Below are 18,334 nucleotides of genomic sequence, written 5' to 3'. Positions count from 1 at the left end.
TGCAGTACTGTGTGCAGTTTTGGTCGCCGCACTTGCAGAAGGATGTATTGCTCTTAGAGGGAGTGCAGAGGAGGTTCACTAGGCTGACACCGGAGATGAGGGGAAGAGATGAAGAGAGACTAAATAGACTGGGTCTGTACTCGTTGGAGTTTAGAAGGATGAGGGGGGATCTTATAGAGACGTATAAGATAATGAAGAGATGGATAGGGTAGAACGTAACATAGAACATAGAACATTACAGCGCAGAACAGGCCCTTTGGCCCACGATGTTGCGCCGACCAGTTACAAAAACAATGACCCACTAGCCTATACCAATCCCTTTTCGTCCATAAACCTATCCAGAGATCTCTTAAACGCCCCCAAACTAGACGCATTTACAACTGCAGCAGGCAGGGCATTCCAATCCCTCATCACCCGCTGGGTAAAGAACCTACCCCTGACATCCGTCCTGTAGCTACCCCCCCTTAATTTAAAGCCATGCCCCCTCGTGCTAGCTTTCTCCATCCGAGGAAAAAGGCTATCACTATCCACCCTATCTAAACCTCTAATCATCTTATATGTTTCAATAAGATCCCCTCTTAGCCGCCTTCTTTCCAACGAAAACAACCCTAAATCCCTCAGTCTCTCCTCATAGGACCTCCCCACCATACCAGGCAACATCATAGTAAACCTCCTCTGCACCCTCTCCAACGCCTCCACATCCTTCTTGTAATGCGGGGACCAGAACTGCACACAGTACTCCAAGTGCGGCCGCACTAGAGTAGTGTACAGTTGCAACATGACGCTGCAACTCCTAAATTCAATCCCCCTACCAATAAACGCCAAGACACCGTACGCCTTCTTAACAACCTTATCTACTTGATTCCCAACTTTCAGGGATCTATGCACACATACACCTAGATCTCTCTGTTCATCCACACTATTCAAAGTCCTCCCGTTAGCCCTATACTCGACACATCTGTTGCTCCTACCAAAGTGAATTACCTCACACTTCTCCGCATTAAATTCCATCCGCCACCTCTCGGCCCAGATCTGTAACCTATCTAAGTCTCCCTGCAGACTATGACACCCTTCCTCACAATCTACCACACCTCCAACTTTGGTGTCATCAGCAAATTTACTAATCCACCCAACTATACCCTCATCCAGATCATTAATAAAAATTACAAACAACAGTGGCCCCAAAACAGATCCCTGAGACACACCACTCGTAACCGAACTCCATGATGAATATTTACCATCAACCACCACCCTCTGTCTCCTATCTGATAGCCAATTCCTGATCCAACTTCCTAGATTACCCACAATCCCATACATCTGCATTTTCTGCAGAAGCCTACCATGGTGAACCTTATCGAACGCCTTACTAAAATCCATATATACCACGTCAACTGCCTTGCCCCCATCCACCTCTTTGGTCACCTTCTCAAAAAACTCAATAAGGTTAGTAAGGCACGACCTACCCGCTACAAAACCATGCTGACTATTTCTAATCAATTCATTACACTCCAAATAACTATAAATCCTATCCCTAATAATTTTTTCTAAAACCTTTCCCACAACAGAGGTAAGACTCACCGGTCTATAATTCCCGGCAAAGTCTCTGTTCCCCTTCTTAAACAATGGGACAACATTCGCTATCCTCCAATCCTCCGGGACTACACCAGAGACCAATGACGACCTGAAGATCAGAGCCAGAGGCTCTGCAATTACCTCTCTAGCCTCCCAGAGAATCCTAGGGTAGATCCCATCCGGACCAGGGGACTTATCTATTTTCAGCCCCTCAAGAATTTCCAGCACATCCCCCTTATCAACCGTAATACTGTCTATTTTACACCCCTGCAACCCAATGTCCTCCTCAGCTATATTCATGTCCCCCTGCGTGAACACCGAAGAGAAATATTGGTTCAGTACTTCTCCAATCTCCTCCGGTTCCACACACAACTTCCCCCTGCTGTCTGTAACTGGCCCTAATCTTGCCCTGACCAACCTTCTGTTCTTGACATACCTATAGAACGCCTTAGGATTCTCCTTAATCCTATCAGCCAAAGTCTTCTCATGTCCTCTTTTAGCCCTTCTCAACTCACTCTTCAACTCCCTCCTAGCCAATCTAAAGCTTTCTAGTGCACTATCTGAGCCCTCCAATCTCATCCGAACATAAGCCTCCTTTTTCTTTTTAACCATCGACTCAACTCTTTTAGTGCACCACGGTTCCCTAGATCTACCAAATCCTCCATGCCTGACAGGGACATACCTATCAAGGAATCGCAGTAGCTGCTCCTTGAACAAACTCCACATTTCGGACGTTCCCAGTCCCTGTAATCTCCTAGTCCAATCTATGCTTCCTAATTCACTCCTAATAGCCTCATAATTGCCCTTACCCCAGCTAAAACTACTGACCCGAGGTTCATGCCTATTCCTTCCCATCACTAAGGTGAACGTAACCGAATTGTGGTCACTATCACCAAAATGCACACCAACTTCCAAGTCTAGCACCTGGTCTGGCTCATTTCCCAGCACCAAATCCAATATAGCCTCACCTCTAGTTGGCCTATCTACATACTGAGTCAAAAAACCTTCCTGCACGCATTGTACAAACACTGACCCCTCTAGCGAGCTAGAACTAGAGGCAGAGAGATTCTTTCCACTCAGAAAGGATAGCAGGACTAGAGGCACAGCCTCAAGATAAGGAGGGGTGCAGTTTAGATCAGAGTTGAGGAGGAACATCTTCACTCAAAGGGTGGTGAATCTCTGGAATTCTCTGCCTGTTGAAGTGGTGGAGGCTACCTTGCTAAATATATTTAAGTCACGGGTAGATAGGTTTTTGACAGAAAAGGGAATTAAGGGTTATGGGGAGAAAGTGGGAAAGTGGAACTGATCCACTTCAGATCAGCCATGAACTTAGTGAATGGCGGGGCAGGCTCAAAGGGCTAGATGGCCTACTCCTGCTCCTATTTCTTATGTTCTTATGTTTTTATGTAATGTTGGGGCCCCAGCACAGATCCATGCAGAACCCCACTAGTCACTGACTGCCAATCAGTAAAAGACCCATTTATGCCATGTCTTTGCTTCATATCTGCTAACCAACTAATTATCTATCTCAAGACATTACCTGCAATCCCATGCGCCTTAACTTTACATAGTAGTCTGTTGTGTGAGACCTTGTTGAAAGACTTCTGAAAGTCTAAATAAACCATATCCACTGGTTCTCCCTGGTCAACTCTACTACTTACATCCTCAAAGAATTCCAATAGATTTGTCAAGCATAATTTTCCTTTGTAAATCCATGATGACTTTGTCTGATTATACCTCTGCCTTCCAAATGCCAAGTTATGAAATCCTTGATAATGGACTCCAGCAACTTCCCCAGTATGACATTTGGCTCACTAGTCTATAGTACCTTGATTTCTCCCTGCCTCCCTTTTTGACTAGCAGGCTTACCTTGGTTACCCTCCGATCTGTAGGAACCAATCCAGAGTCCAAAAAATTCTGGAAAATAACCACCAATGGATCTATTATTTCCAGAGCCACTTCGTTAAGTATGCTGGGATGAAGATTATCAAGACCTGAAGATTTGTCCACCTTCAATCCCATCAATTTCCCCAAAACTATTTCTCTACTAATGCTGATTTCCTTCAGCTCCTCACTAAAACTTGTTTCTCTCAGCATTTCTGGTACATTATTCATGTCTTCCTTTGTGAAGACTGAAACACAGTATGAATTTAATTCCTCAGCCATTTCTTTGTTGCTAATATGAATTCCTCTGTTTCTGATTGTAAGGGGCCTATATTCGTTTTTGTCTATCTGTTATTCTTTACATACCTATGGAAACTTTTGCAATCAATTTTTCTCTGCTAGCTCACTTTCATACTCTATTTTTCCCTTCTTAATCAGTCCTTTGGTCCTCCTTTGCTGAATTTTAAACTGCTCCCAATCTTCAGGCCTATTTCTTTTCCTTGCCAATTTGTATACTTCTTCCTTGAATCTGATACAATGTCTAATTTCATTTGTAAGCCATGGTTTGACTACAATTCCTTCACCACTCTTGAACCAAACAGGAATGAACAACTTCTGGAGATCACCTATTTATTCTTTAAGTGACTGCCATTACCTATTCTGTGTCTTCCCTTTCAGTAATGTTTCAGGACCCTGATGTCAGAATCAAATACATCACTATCCACCTTGACAAAGAATTCTATCATATTATGGTCACTTGTCCCCAAGGGCTCTCTCTCAACTAGATTGCCAACTAATCCTTTCTCATAACATCTAATCCAAGATGGCCTACTTCCCTTGTTGGTCCCTCAACATATTGCTCCAGAAATCCATCCCATATGCAATCCAGAAATTCCTCCTCTATTGTGCTACGTGCAGATTGAAGTCGTCCATAATCACAGATGTTCCTTTAACACATGCATTTCTGATTTCCTGTCTAGTGCTTTTCCCAACGTTACCACTACAATTTGGTGGTCTGTATATCACCCGCACAAATGTTTTTTGCCCCTTGTTGTTTCTTAACTCGACTGATACAGATTCTTTGCTAATATTTTTCCTCAATATCGTATCAATATCATCTTTAATCAACAATACAACTTTCCTTTTCCTTTCTGTCTGCCCTTCCAACACTGAATAGCCCTCAATGTTTAGTTCCCATCCTTGCCCACCTTACAGCCACGTCTCTGTAATGCCAACTATATCATACCCCCTTACATCTATCCGTGCAACAAATTCATCTGTTTTATTTCGAATGCTCCAAGCATTCAGGTACAAAACCTTAAGGTGAGCACTTTTAACATTTTTCCCTTCCTCACTATCTTTCATTCGGTCTTTATCTGACTCTGGCCCTTGATTTCTCTGCCTATCACTTTCCTTATTCTCCTTACTCAATCTTCCTCTTGTTCTTAATTCCCCTGCTGTGAATCATTGCAATGGTTTCCATCCCCGCCACATTATTTTAAACCCTTCCAACTACTGTAGCAAATACCTCCCACAAGGACATCAGTCCTGATCCTGCCCAGATGTAACCCGTCCAGTTTGTACAGGTTCCACCTCCCCCAGAAGCAGTCCCAATGCCCAAGGAGTCTGAAACCCTCCCCCTCATACCATCTTTTCAGCCACGTATTCATTCTACTTATCCTGCTGTTTCTACTCTGACTAGCACGTGACACCGATAGTAATCCTGAGATCACTATCTTTGAGGTCCTACTTTTCAGCTTGCTTCCTAGCTCTCTACGTTCTGCTTTCAGGATTTCATCGTTTTTTACTTATGTCATTTGTACCAAGGTGTACTATGACCACTGGCTGTTCGTTTCCCACCCCCCCCGCCTTCAGAATGTCCTGCAGGCGCTCTGAGACATAGAACATAGAACGTTACAGCGCAGTACAGGCCCTTTGGCCCTCGAATTTGTGCCAACCTGTGAAAACAATCTAAAGCCCATCTAACCTACACTATTCCAATATCATCCATATGTTTACCCAATGACCATTTAAATGCCCTTAATGTTGGCGAATCCACTACTGTTGCAGGCAGGGCATTCCACGCTCTTACTACTCTCTGAGTAAAGAACCTACCTCTGACATCTGTCCTACATCTAATACCCCTCAATTTAAAGCTAGCCATCTCCATCTGAGGAAAAAGGCTCCCACTGACCACCCTATCTAATCCTCTGATCATCTTATATGCCTCTATTAAGTCACCTCTTAACCTTCCTCTTTCTAACGAAAACAGCTTCAAGTCCCTCAGCCTTTCCTCATAAGACCTTCTCACCATACCAGACAACATTCTGGTAAATCTCCTCTGCACCCTTTCCAATGCTTCCCCATCCTTCCTATAATATGGCGACCAGAACTGTACACAATACTCCAAGTGCAGCCACACCAGAGTTTTATACAGCTGCAACATGACCTCATGGCTCCTAAACTCAACTCCTCTACCAATAAAAGCTGGCATACCGTATGCCTTCTTAACAACCCTATCGACCTGGGTACCAACTTTCAGGGGATCTATGCACATGAACACCGAGATCGCACTGCTCAACCACACTACCAACTAACTTACCATTAGTCCAGTACTCTGTATTCCTGTTACTCCTTCCAAAGTGAATCACCTCATGCTTTTCCGCATCAAACTCCATTTGCCACCTCTCAGCCCAGCTTTGCAGCTTATCTATGTCCCTCTGTAACCTGCAGGATCCATCCACACTGTCCACAACTCTACTGACTTTAGTGTCATCCGCAAATTTACTAACCCATCCTTCTACGCCCTCATCTAGGTCATTTATAAAAATGACAAACAGCAGTGACCCCAAAAAAGATCCTTGTGGTACACCACTAGTAACTAAACTCCAGGATAAACATTTCCCATCAACCACCACTCTCTGTCTTCTTACAGCTAGCCAATTTCTGATCTAAATTGCTAATTCACCCTCAATCCCATGCCTCCGTATCTTCTGCAATAGCTTACTGTGGGGAACCTTATCAAACTCTTTACTGAAATCCATGTACGCCACATCCACTGCTTTACCCTCATCCAGCTCTTTGGTCACCTTCTCAAAGAACTCAGTAAGATTTGTGAGGCACGACCTACCCTTCACAAAACCGTATTGACTATCCCTAATCAAATTATTCCTTTCTAAATGATTATAAATTCTATCTCTGACAATCCTTTCTAAAACTTTGCCCACAGCAGAAATAAGGCTCACTGGTCGATAATTGCCAGAGTTGTCTCTACTCCCCTTCTTGAAAAAGGGGACAACATTTGCTATCCTCCAGACATCCTTGACCCGACTATCAGTGTTGCAAAGTTGAACTTGTGAAGTTGGAATCTGAGGTTGATAAAGATGTAAAAAATTGCAAAAATGCTAGCAGGAAGAAATATTGCATGGTCCCTTTAAAAGCTAGTGTTTTGATTTAGTGCTTGGAGGTTTAAAATGCAAAATACACATGAAGCCCAAGCTGAAACATTTGTATCAAAAAGTCAAGCAGTAGCCTTGGCAAGACAACATGTTTTTTTGAATTTAGCCCAATCGATTTAAAGTAGGCACTCAGCTACAGGAACCTATAAAATTTGAATTTGATGGTGTTGACAACATTAGACCAATCCTATTGTAAAAAATTGGATAGGTTATCATCACAGATATAAAACAGAGTGCAGGGGGAAAACCAGGAGAGCAACAGAAGAAGTGCAACTGCTGAACTATGGAGAGGGAGAGAGCAGCTCTCAACTCTGCCAGCTTCAGATGTCTCTTAAGAGAACACACCATCTAACTAGCAAAATATATCAAATCAGAAAGAACTTACAGACAGAGGAATCAACAGAGGAACTCCAAAAGATTTCAAAAGTCTCAAACCTGTTGTATTTTTGAGAGTGACTGAATTCTATTATTATATTTTTTTTGGTTAATGAATGAGTATTATATATATTTGAACAGCATTCATTAGAATCTTATTTTGTTTGGTACATTACTTGTTTCGTTAAAGTTTCCAGTTAGTTAAATAAATAAATGATTAGGTGTTCATTTTAAAGTGAGTGTCAGATGTTTGTTAGTTAACCATTAAACCTTGCTGAAGAATAGTTCGCACACACTTTTAATAGATTATGAGGCAAGGTATTCCTCTTTGTGGGATTCAGCGTTCCTTCTCAGAAGGAGGTCAACCTCTGCATCAGGGAAGCAACTTAACATCCTGGAGTCTCGTTACAATTGAATCTCCTCTAACTATTGCATTCCCACACTTCATACTCCTTCCCTCTGCAGCAGAACAAACTGTGGTGCAACAGATTTGACTTGCTGTTTTCCCCTGAAAGGCCATTTTCTTCAATGGTATCCAAAACGGCACAACTGTTTGGCAGGGAGATTCTTACATTGCATGCCAGTTCTCTTACTCTGCATGGTGGTCACCCATTTCCTTCCTGCCTGTGGAGCCTGAGCCTGAGGTGTGACCACCTCTCTATATGTGTTATCCATAAAACTCTCCGCCTCACAGATGCTTCACTGTGTGCCAAGCTGCCACTCCAACTCCGAAATCCGGGCTTCCAGGAACTGCAGCTAGAGGCACTTCCTGCACACATGCTGGCCCCAGGCACTGGAAATATTCCCGGCCTCCCACATGGAGCACAAAGAGCAGACCATGGCTTGGACATCTCCTGTCATGTCTTACCCCTTTCACATTGTGTCTAATTCTCTAGAGCCCTTCTTTTCTGCTCTGCTTTACCGTCGAATATGACCCTTACAAACTATAAACTTTAGAAATTACCTCTGATACTACAAAATTATTAAATATTTACCCGACCTTTCTACTTCTTCCCTTGTGTCCTCTGCTACTGCAGCAGATTGAGACCATACCTTGCTTTTACCTTGCTTGTCCTCCTCACAGTGCCCTTTTTTTTGAGGAGGATGAAGGAAGGATGTTGTTCTTCTGTTTATCTCTGGAGAGGTTCTTCCAATCACTGGCTAGCTTGATCACTGACCAGTACAGCAACCCCACATCACAGCCCCACCAATTCCCCTCAGGCCCGATCGCTTGCCTTCTGGGCCAGCCTTGACCACCCCCCCACCTCTGCCACTTCGATCTCTTCTCCTCTGATCCCAGCAGCCCCAATCCCCTCACTCCCCACAGTCCTGACCATCCCGGCAGCTTGACCCTGATGGCTTGACCCCAAATCACTTGGGCACCCTCTGTCTGTCAGTGCTGAGTGCAGAGTAGCAGCAGGGTCTCCCACCCAAGTGATCTTCTTGCACCCAGAGGCCCTGCTTCCTCTGGCTCCACCTCCTTGGCATGGCTTGTTGCCTGGTGGACAGTATCAAGGTGCCCCTTTGAGCCTTGCCACTTTGCCCCTTGGGCAGTACCAGAGGGCCAGGTTGGCACTGCCAGACTGGCAATACCCAGGTGGCACTCCCCCTCAGCTCCAACCTCTGGGAGACCTCCATGGTCCCCTCTTCATTCCAGTGGGGTTAAGCCATCAGCTGCCCGCAAGTGGGGAGCTAATGTAAACCCTGCTGGAGTGAAACACTCCTGGTGGATGGAGGGGTGAGGGAAGACTAGTGGGCCTGGGGACTTGAGGGGCCCACCAGTGAAATGTAAATTACATTGAAATCAGCATCAGCTGGAAATCCAGCAGCCGGAGACTTGCTGAAGCCATGGTACTAGCTAAATGGCCTCCGTAAAGCAGTGCAGCGGGCTGGGAGAATCCCCCCTCCCCCCCCCCCGCCTCCATGTATCTCATCTGGGATGGAGTGCTGAGTTCATATTTTGTTTGACAGTTTTAAGAGGCTATTAAAGGATTAGCTGTCTTTTATATGGTGATTGATATGAAAAATAGCAGCAAGAGGAGCCTGATGGCACTTCATGCCTACTCTGCCATTCAATACTATCGTAGTTGATCTTGGGCTTCAACTTCACTTCCTCATCCACTCTCAATATTTCCTGATTCTCTGAAAGACCAAAAGTCTATTTATCCCAGTTAATCGACAATCAAGCATTCAAAACCCTCTGGGACAGAAAATCCCAAAGCTTCACAACTTAGGGGTGGCACAGTAGCACTGTGGTTAGCACTGTTGCTTCACAACTCCAGTTTACTCCCAAGTCCAAAGATGTGCAGGTTAAGTACTATGCTATGCTAAATTGCCTCTTAGTGTCCCAAGATGTATAGTGGATCAGCAATGGTAAATGTATAGGGCTATGAGGACAGGGTGATGGGAGTGGGCCTGGGCAAGATGCTCTGTTGGAGAGCTGATGCATACTTGATGGGCCGAATGGCCTCTTTGTGCTCTGTAGACATCTTTTGTTTAACCTAACTTCATCTCTTTTTAATTACAATGGCTCTTAATTCATTTATTAATTTACTGTTTTGGATATTTTGGTTTGTTTAATTAGTCCTCAAGATTACTGTCATTATTTTGTTTGTCTTGCTTCCAGGATTTGCCCAATAACATGATTCATCAGGTGGCTATCAAATCTCTACCACAGGAATGGCTCTGGTGTGAAACCTGGTGCAGTGATGAGTCCAAAAAGTTGGCTAAAACTATAGACTTGGTGGGTAAAGTACCTGATGTTATTAATTATGGGAAGGGGTGGGGGCTGTTTAATTCCCATTCACCAAAGGCACAAATCTCGTTATGGCTGCAAATTTTCATACTAGAGCCATAACAGGATTTGTACCAAGGAAATCTCAGAATGACGGCAAAAATGTACACACGATGGCGATGTCATCAAGTTCATACACAGTGAGGGCATGGCCCTGATTACCATCAATTTGAATAGATTTAAATATTCTTAAAAGGCTTAGCACCATTGCTTTTGGGGTCGTTAAATACTCCATCCCCCCATCTTCAGCGTGGTGTCATGCCAACGAGAATCATCACTGCTCTCCTGCAGTTGATTAGACCATAAGGGGGGCATGGAGGTCTGTGTAGCCCCTAGGTGTTTAGGGACATGATAGGGAAGTGCCCAGCACCAGTCTCTGGCATCCTTGTACTGCCAAGTTGGCAAGGGGCGGGGCAGGGCAAGATGCAGCGCCTCTGGGGAACACTAGTGGAGACTTCCCATTTTGTGGGGGAGGTGTCCAGCAATGACGTAGGAGGTCGTAGGTACATGAATGAAGTGGGAATAGAGGGATATAGACTGCATAGAGGCAAAAGGTCTTTAGAAAGGCATATTGTGTCAGTGCAGGCCTTTTGGGTCGAAGGGCCTGTTCCTGTGCTGTACTTTTGTTTGTTTCTTGTTGTGCCTGCATTGCAATGAATGAGTGCAGGAAGCCCCCTCCCCCACCCCCTTTCTACATTGCAGTGGCTAGGGAGTGGCTCTGACACCCCAGAAGGGTCCTGCACAGGAAGAGTTTGCAATGCTCCAAAAATCTGAATCCCAGCCCATTGCACCAGTTCCTCAGTCATGCATTCATCTGCTCTAGCCTCTTATTAGCACATGGCATCAAGAGTAATCCAGAGATCACTACCCTTGATCCAGCTTTTTAACCTCCTGCCTAATTCATCATATTCACTCTGCAGGACCTCATTCTTTTTTCTATTTATGTTGTTTGCACCAATATATACCACGACCTTTTGATTTGATTTGATTTATTATTGTCACATGTATTGGCATATGGTGAAAAGTATTGTTTCTTGTGCACTATACAAAACATACAAGGAAATGAGAGCGTGCAGAATGTAGTGTTGCAGTTGTAGCTAGGGTGTAGCGAAAGATCAATTTAATGCAATGTACGTCCATTCAAAAGTCTGACAGCAGCAGGGAAGAAACTGTTCTTGAGTTGATTAGTATGTGACCTCAGACTTTTGTATCCTTTTCCAGACGGAAGGTGGAAAAGTGGACGTATGGGGTTCTTAATTATGATGGCTGCTTTGCTGAGGCAAGGGAAGTGTAGACAGAGTTAATGGATGGAGGCTGGTTTGCGTGATGGATTGGACTACATTCACAACCGTTTGTAGTTTCTTAAGTCTTGGTCCCTGCAGAAGCCATACCAAGCTGTGATATAACTATCTGTAAAAGTTGGTGAGACTCGTAGCTGACATGCCAAATTTCCTCAATCTTCTGAGAAAGTAGAAGCGTTAATGGACTTTCTTAACTATAGTGTTGGCATGGGGGGAACCAGGACAAGTTGTTGATAATCTGGACATCTAAAAACTTGAAGCTCTCAACCTTTTTTACTTTATCGCTATGCCATCCTGGAGTCACATTTTCGACCACAGAAATGCCTGTATGCTCCCCTGACTAAATAATCCAGAATCCTCTATCACTAGAGTCATAACAATATACAGCACGGAAACAGATCCTTCGACCCAACTCATACATGCTGACCAGGTTTCTTAAACAGAGCTCGTCCCATTTGCCTGTGTTTGATTCATATCCCTCTAAACCTTTCCTATCCACATACCTGTCCAAATGTCTTTTAAATGTTGTAATTGTACCACCCTCTGTGTGAAGAAGTTGCTTTTCGGGTCCCGTTGAAGTCTTTCCCCTCTCACTTTAAATCTTGCCCTCTGGATTTGGACTCCCTACTCTGGGGGAAAAGACCTTGGAAATTAACCTTATCTATGCCCCTCATGAGTTTTAAGGTCACCCCTCATCCTCTTAACTCCAGGCAAAATAGTCCCAGCCTATCCAGCCTCTCCTTATAATTCAAACTTTCTGGATCTTTTAAATAAAGAATAAGGAATTGTTTAAATTTCCTTTCAAGGAACTATGCACTTGCTTCCCCTCTGTTGGACAACATTCCCCAGGACTCTACCATTAACTGTGTATGTCTAGACCCGGTCTGTCTTACCAAAATACAACACCTTGCATTTATCTGAATTAAACACCATCTGTCATTCCTTGGCCCACTGGCCCAGTTGATCAGGATCCCATAACATTCTTCACTGTCCACTACACCAATTTTGATGTCATCCGCAAACGTAATAACTATGGCTCCTATATTCCCTCCACCTCCTCCCCCCCGCAGCCTCCCCTGCTGTCACCACTACCTGTACAGTCAAGCCACGTGTAGTGCCAGAAGTGTGGCTGTAACTGCACTCCTCTGAGCTGTGAATGCCCTCATCAGCTTCCAAAATGGTGGACCAATATGTGAGCCGGTCCCCAGGGGACTTTTGTACTACCTGTCTGTTCTTTCTCGACTATCTGGTGGTCATCCATTCCCTTCTTTCCACTAGTCCCTTGACTACCTCTCAAAACATGCTATCCACGTAACTCTCAGCCTTGCTGACGCGCCAAGTGCCTCCAGCCATTGCTGGAGCTCCAGCTTCTACAGCTGGGACCACTTTCTGCACATGTGGCCGACTAGGATACTAACAGCACCCAGGACTTCCCGCATATGACAACCTACACATTCCACTCAGCTGACCTCTTCTGACATCTCTTAAATTTACAATTAGTGACTTAGACTAGAATTAATATATTTAGTTTATTAGACTCCCTACTTCTTAATCAGATTATGAACAGGTTGACTATAACTAAAATCTCACTGTTCTAAATCTATTACAATAAGAAAGAGCTAACCAGTAATTGTCAGAAGACCAGTACTCACCAATCCAGAGCTTCTCTACTCACCAGCCAGTAGAATTACTGACTACTAACTACAGTATTACTAACTACTAACAATAATCACAAACTAGACTAACCTCTAAAAAGTCAAAAAACTCTTACCTTGTAATTGTAGTCACGTTTCAGTCCTGTATAACTAACAGACTGTTTCCCAACTACTTCAGAGCAAAGGTCATTGCAGAGTACACTCTTCCCAGACTGCTTCAGGGAGATGGTGACTGCAGTGTACACTCCTCCCAGATTGCTTCAGGGTGACTGTAGAGTTTATTCATTTGTGGGATATGGGCAACGTGGGCTAGCCAGCATTTATTGCCCATCCCTGGTTGCCTTTGGAGGGCAGTTGAGAGTCCATCACATTGTTGTGGCTCTGGAGTTACATGTGGGCCAGACCAGGTAAGAACAGCAGATTTCCTTCCCTAAAGGACATTAGTGAACCAGAAGGGATTTTCCAACAATTGATAATGGTTTCATGGTCATCTGTAAATTCCTAATTCCAGATTTTTTTAATTGAATTCAAATTCCACCATCTGCTGTGGCAGCATTCAAAACTGGGTTCCCAGGGCATTAGCTGAGTTTCTGGATTAATAGTCTAGTGATAATTGCACTAGGCCATTGCCTCCCAGAGGACAGTCTTCCCAGATTACTTCAGGGTGACGGTGACTGCAGAGGACACTGTATCCTGACTGGCAGACTACTTGCTGTTGTTCTGAACAGCTGTTATTATTGCCCCAGTAGAACACATCTTGTCTTGCAGCTTGTTGAATTTGGAGGGTAGACTGTGATCGAGTGTGGTGTTGTCTTCTGCTTGGACTTTGAAGTTGTGTGCTTCCTGTACCTATTGGAGTGGAACATTAGACAAATACCTGCATTTTAATGTAATTCCCCAACTTAATTTAAGTCCTCAGCCAGCCCTCCCTGTCCTCAATGTTCATCCTCCAACGGGGCTCTTCAGGATTTAGAGATGTTGTCAGGAGGATAAGGACTCTGGGTCACAAACAAAAACCACATGTGTGATCCAATGTTCGTCCCCTCCTGACGTCTTCTGAGTTTGAAGTTGTCCCCAAATCCAGTCCTTCAATGACAGATCTGTGATCCTGACTTCTTCCCTAGGATCTCTCTGAGTCCTCCCCCAGTCCCCTGGTGCATCATTGGAAAGATAGGATACTGTTTCTTTTGCTGGTAGAAAATCAAAGATGCCTTCATTGTGTCTGCACAGACATGGACCCTCATGCCCAATATTAAAGCCTCCATTTAATGGCAACTGGTGACAATCTAGCAAGAATGGAAAAGATTGGGCCTTTCCCCATCATTAACATGGAACATAGCAATTCCTTATAAATAAATTGGTTTGTTTTTTTTCCATCTATTTTGTATTGAGTACCTTTGCTTAACTTATAATTATGCTGCAGACTGCTTCTTTGCTCAAGACTTAAAAGGCTCATAGGATGTGCACTGCCACAAACTTGCAAGCTGTCAGTCAATATTCTTTTTAAATATTAACAACATCCCAAACCTGGGTGTGTGGATGTAGTCAACAGCCTGGACAGCTGGCAGTCTCTCTCGCCCCTTCACACTTTTTGTGACAGAGTGGTATCTGGCAATTTTGGGTACATATTCAAAAGGTACAGTACTGCTATGTTCTCATCAGTGTAGTTTAACTGCAACTTCAGGCTTAATCAAAGTGACGCAAGTTACTAACGTGAAATCATCGAAGGGTGATACTGTTTTCATCATGTAATACAATAAGAAATAATTTAATTGTTAATGGTGTGTAATAAATCGATACAGATAAGGAAGAAAATCTCTAGAAAACATATATTTTTCAGAGGTGTTTTGAGAGATACAGCATTTTCATGAAAGAAAAGTTGTGGGAGGTTGAAGTTTTGGAATTTCTGTTTGGTAATAGTGGATTTGGAAGGTGCTGTCTAAGGAGCCTTGGTGAGTTTCCGCGTGCAATGATGTACCCATGTTTGCTACTGGACATTGATATTGGGAGTGATTTTGGATGGGATGCCATTCAAATTATATCACCTAAGAAACAAGTTACGTTGTCTTAGAGCCATAGAATCCCAATGGTGCAGAAAGAGGTTATTTGGCTCACTGAGTATGCACTGACACTCTCAAAGAGCTTCCCACCCAGGCCATCCCCTCTACCCTATCCCTATAACCCATATACCATGGTTAATTCAGCTAGTCTATACATTTTTGGACACTGAGGGCCCTATTTTACCATTTTGATTCTAAGGGCTGGGCGGACTTGAAACTGGAAATATTTCAGGGCTGACTTTTAGACCCATTCTGAGGCACCCCCATACACCCCCTGCCTGCAAAAATATCAGCGAGTCTGAATCGCGCTGCACAAGCCTGAGGATGGGGCTTAATATTCGCGAAATTCTGCTGCTCTGATTGGTGCCTCCAACTTAATGATACAAAATAATGATAGCACGCTGCTGCCCTGTTACAAAGAACAAAAGAACAAAGAACAAAATCAGCCCTGGAAACAGGCCCTTTGGCCCAACGAGCCCGTGCCACCACCCCAACACCACCAGTCCACCTCTCTACCTATGACCCCTATCTAATGTTTTATGGCCATCCAGATTGAGGAAAACTGATTTAGGGACAATTTATTCCTGCCAATCAGCCTAACAGCACATCTTTGGGGTGTGGTAGGAAACCGGAGCACCTGGAGAAAACCCACGCAAGCACGGGGAGAATGCGCAAACTCCCACAGACACCGGCCCAAATCCATGTGTCTGCACAGCAATCAATGATAGTCGCTGAGCTGTCGTCTTGCCCAGTATCTTGTCCAGTTTAGGCACACACTAACGACATGACGCACTAGGCCAATCTCGAACAACCAAGAGCAGCCCTAGTACGACCCATCGCCTGTATGCCCCTCATTGGACACGAGGTGGACCGACTTAAAACCTGTGAATGAAAGAGAAAAAAAAACATTATTATCGTACATTACCAGGGACGCCCCAATGCTAATGACCCTTATTTGAAAGGTTCTCCTATATCCACCCATCTCCAACTCAAGTCATGTGCCTGTCTAAGTTACTCTTAAAGGACTCTAGTGTGTTTGCCTCCACCACCTTACTTGGCAGAGCATTCCATACCCCCACTACCCTCTGTGTGAAAAACCTCCCTCTAATATCTGTGTTGTACTGCTCCCCCCTCACCTTAAGTCCATGGCCCCTTGTCCTACGTGTCTCTATTATAGGAAATAGCTTACCTCTGTTTACTCTATCTATACCCTTCATAATCTTATATACCTCTATTAGATTCCCCCCTCAGTCGGCGTCTTTCAAGGGAAAAGAGCCCCAATTTCTTCAATCTTTCCTCATATCCCAGTCCTTCCATACCAGGCAACATCCTGGTAAACCTCCTCTGCACTCTCTCCAGAGTCTCCACATCCTTCCGGTAGTAAGGCGACCAGAACTGTACGCAGTACTCCAAATGCGGCCAAACCAACATTCTGTACAACTGCAACATTAGACTCCAGCTCTTATATTCTATACCCCTTCCCATAAAGGCTAACATACCATAGGCTTTCTTCACCACACTCTCCACTTGCACTGCCACCTTCAAAGACTTGTGCACTTGCACCCCCAGGTCTCGCTGCGACTCTATACTCCTTACGGGCTTACCCTTTATCATATAACTTCCCCCTACATTATTCCGGCCAAAATGCATCACCTCACATTTATCCGGATTAAACTCCATTTGCCACGTATCTGCCCAATCAACCAGCCTATCAATATCCCGCTGTATTGCCAGACACTGCTCCTCACTGCCCGCCAATCCAGCCACCTTGGTGTCATCAGCAAATTTGCAGATCACACCACCTACTCCCTCTTCCAAATCATTTATATACACTACGAAGAGAAGAGGTCCCAGTACCGAGCCCTGCGGCACACCACTAGTGACAGACCTCCAGCTAGAAAAAGACCCCTCCACAACTACTCTCTGACTCCTCTTTGCAAGCCAGTTCTCTACCCATCTAGATACCTGACCACATATCCCATGAGCTTTAATCTTCTGTACCAACCTACCATGAGGGACTTTGTCAAACGCCTTACTGAAATCCATATAGACAACATCAACGGCTCGTCTTTCGTCAACCGTTTTTGTCACCTCCTCAAAGAATTCTACCAGATTCGTAAAGCAAGACTTCCCCTTGACAAAGCCATGCTGCGTATCCTTAATCAGATCGCATCGCTCCAAGTGCGCATACATCCTATCCCTAAGAATCCTCTCCATCAACTTACCTACCACTGACGTCAAGCTCAATGGCCTATTGTTACCTGGGCTATCCCTCCTACCCTTTTTAAACAACGGTACCACGTTCGCTATCCTCCAGTCTTCTGGGACCTCACCTGTGTCCAAAGAAGAGACAAAGATTTGCGTCAGAGGCCCAGCAATCTCATCCCTCGCCTCTCTAAGCAGCCTAGGATAAATGCAATCAGGCCCCGGAGATTTATCGGTTTTAATGCCCTCTAAGAGCCCTAACACTTCTTCCCTCGTAATCAATAGATCTTTCAATTGGTCTACCGCTCTCTCAATGACCGTACTAGACATCAAGCCCCTCTCCTTCGTGAATACTGGCGCAAAGTATTCATTCAGGATCTCCCCCATTCCCTCTGCCTCTAAGCACAATTCCCCACATTACATTGCATTACATCCCTCTTGGGCCAGACAGTGCCGCCCCCTGGCCCCCACAGACATTGCTCCACCCCAACAACATCACTTCTCTGCCCCACCGCCTCCACCACCCAGTCCAATCCTGGGTCACTCCCACCCATTCCCCCCACCTCCCCCAATCTCAGGCAGAGTGCTCCTCTTCCCCCTTTCCCCTCATTGATCTCAGGCAGAGTGATCCACCCTTCCCCTTCCCCCCAACAATCTCATTGATCTCAGGCAGTGTGGCAGCCGACCCTCCTTCCCCCATCCCCCACCCCCTACTGATCTCAGGCAAAGTGATCCACCTTCCCCCATTCCCCCCTGCAAATCTCAGGCAGAGTGGCAGTGGACCTCCCCTCTGCCTTACTCTCCCTCCTCCCCCCACTGATCTCAGGCAGAGTGATCCATTCTCCCCCTATCCTGCCACCGATCTCAGGCAGAGTGAACTCCCTCTTCACCCCAAACCTCCTGCATAAGGCCCCCTTCTCCTTCTGACTCCGATGGCTGTGTGACATCTCCCTCTCTGTCCGCTGTCCCCAATCATTGAGGCTCTGATCCACCAGTCAGCACAGCTGCAAGTGTTTACTTGCCTTTCCCT

The 18,334-nt window shown here is 44.9% G+C and overlaps 1 protein-coding gene across 1 annotated transcript in view; it reads left to right on the top strand.

Moving 5' to 3' along the window:
- uggt2 (UDP-glucose glycoprotein glucosyltransferase 2) overlaps window positions 1-18,334 on the top strand; it is a 373,478-nt gene that overhangs the window by 339,450 nt on the left and 15,694 nt on the right. The window contains exon 38 of the mRNA XM_080198156.1: window positions 9,916-10,032. Within this exon, the coding sequence (XP_080054282.1) occupies window positions 9,916-10,032 (117 nt within the window). The remainder of the gene's footprint in view (window positions 1-9,915; window positions 10,033-18,334) is intronic.

Source organism: Carcharhinus amblyrhynchos, chromosome 10, assembly GCF_965287045.1.
Source record: "Carcharhinus amblyrhynchos chromosome 10, sCarAmb.v2.hapA, whole genome shotgun sequence".
Taxonomy (NCBI): Eukaryota; Metazoa; Chordata; class Chondrichthyes; order Carcharhiniformes; family Carcharhinidae; genus Carcharhinus; species Carcharhinus amblyrhynchos.
This window is presented reverse-complemented; position numbering and strand designations above follow the sequence as displayed.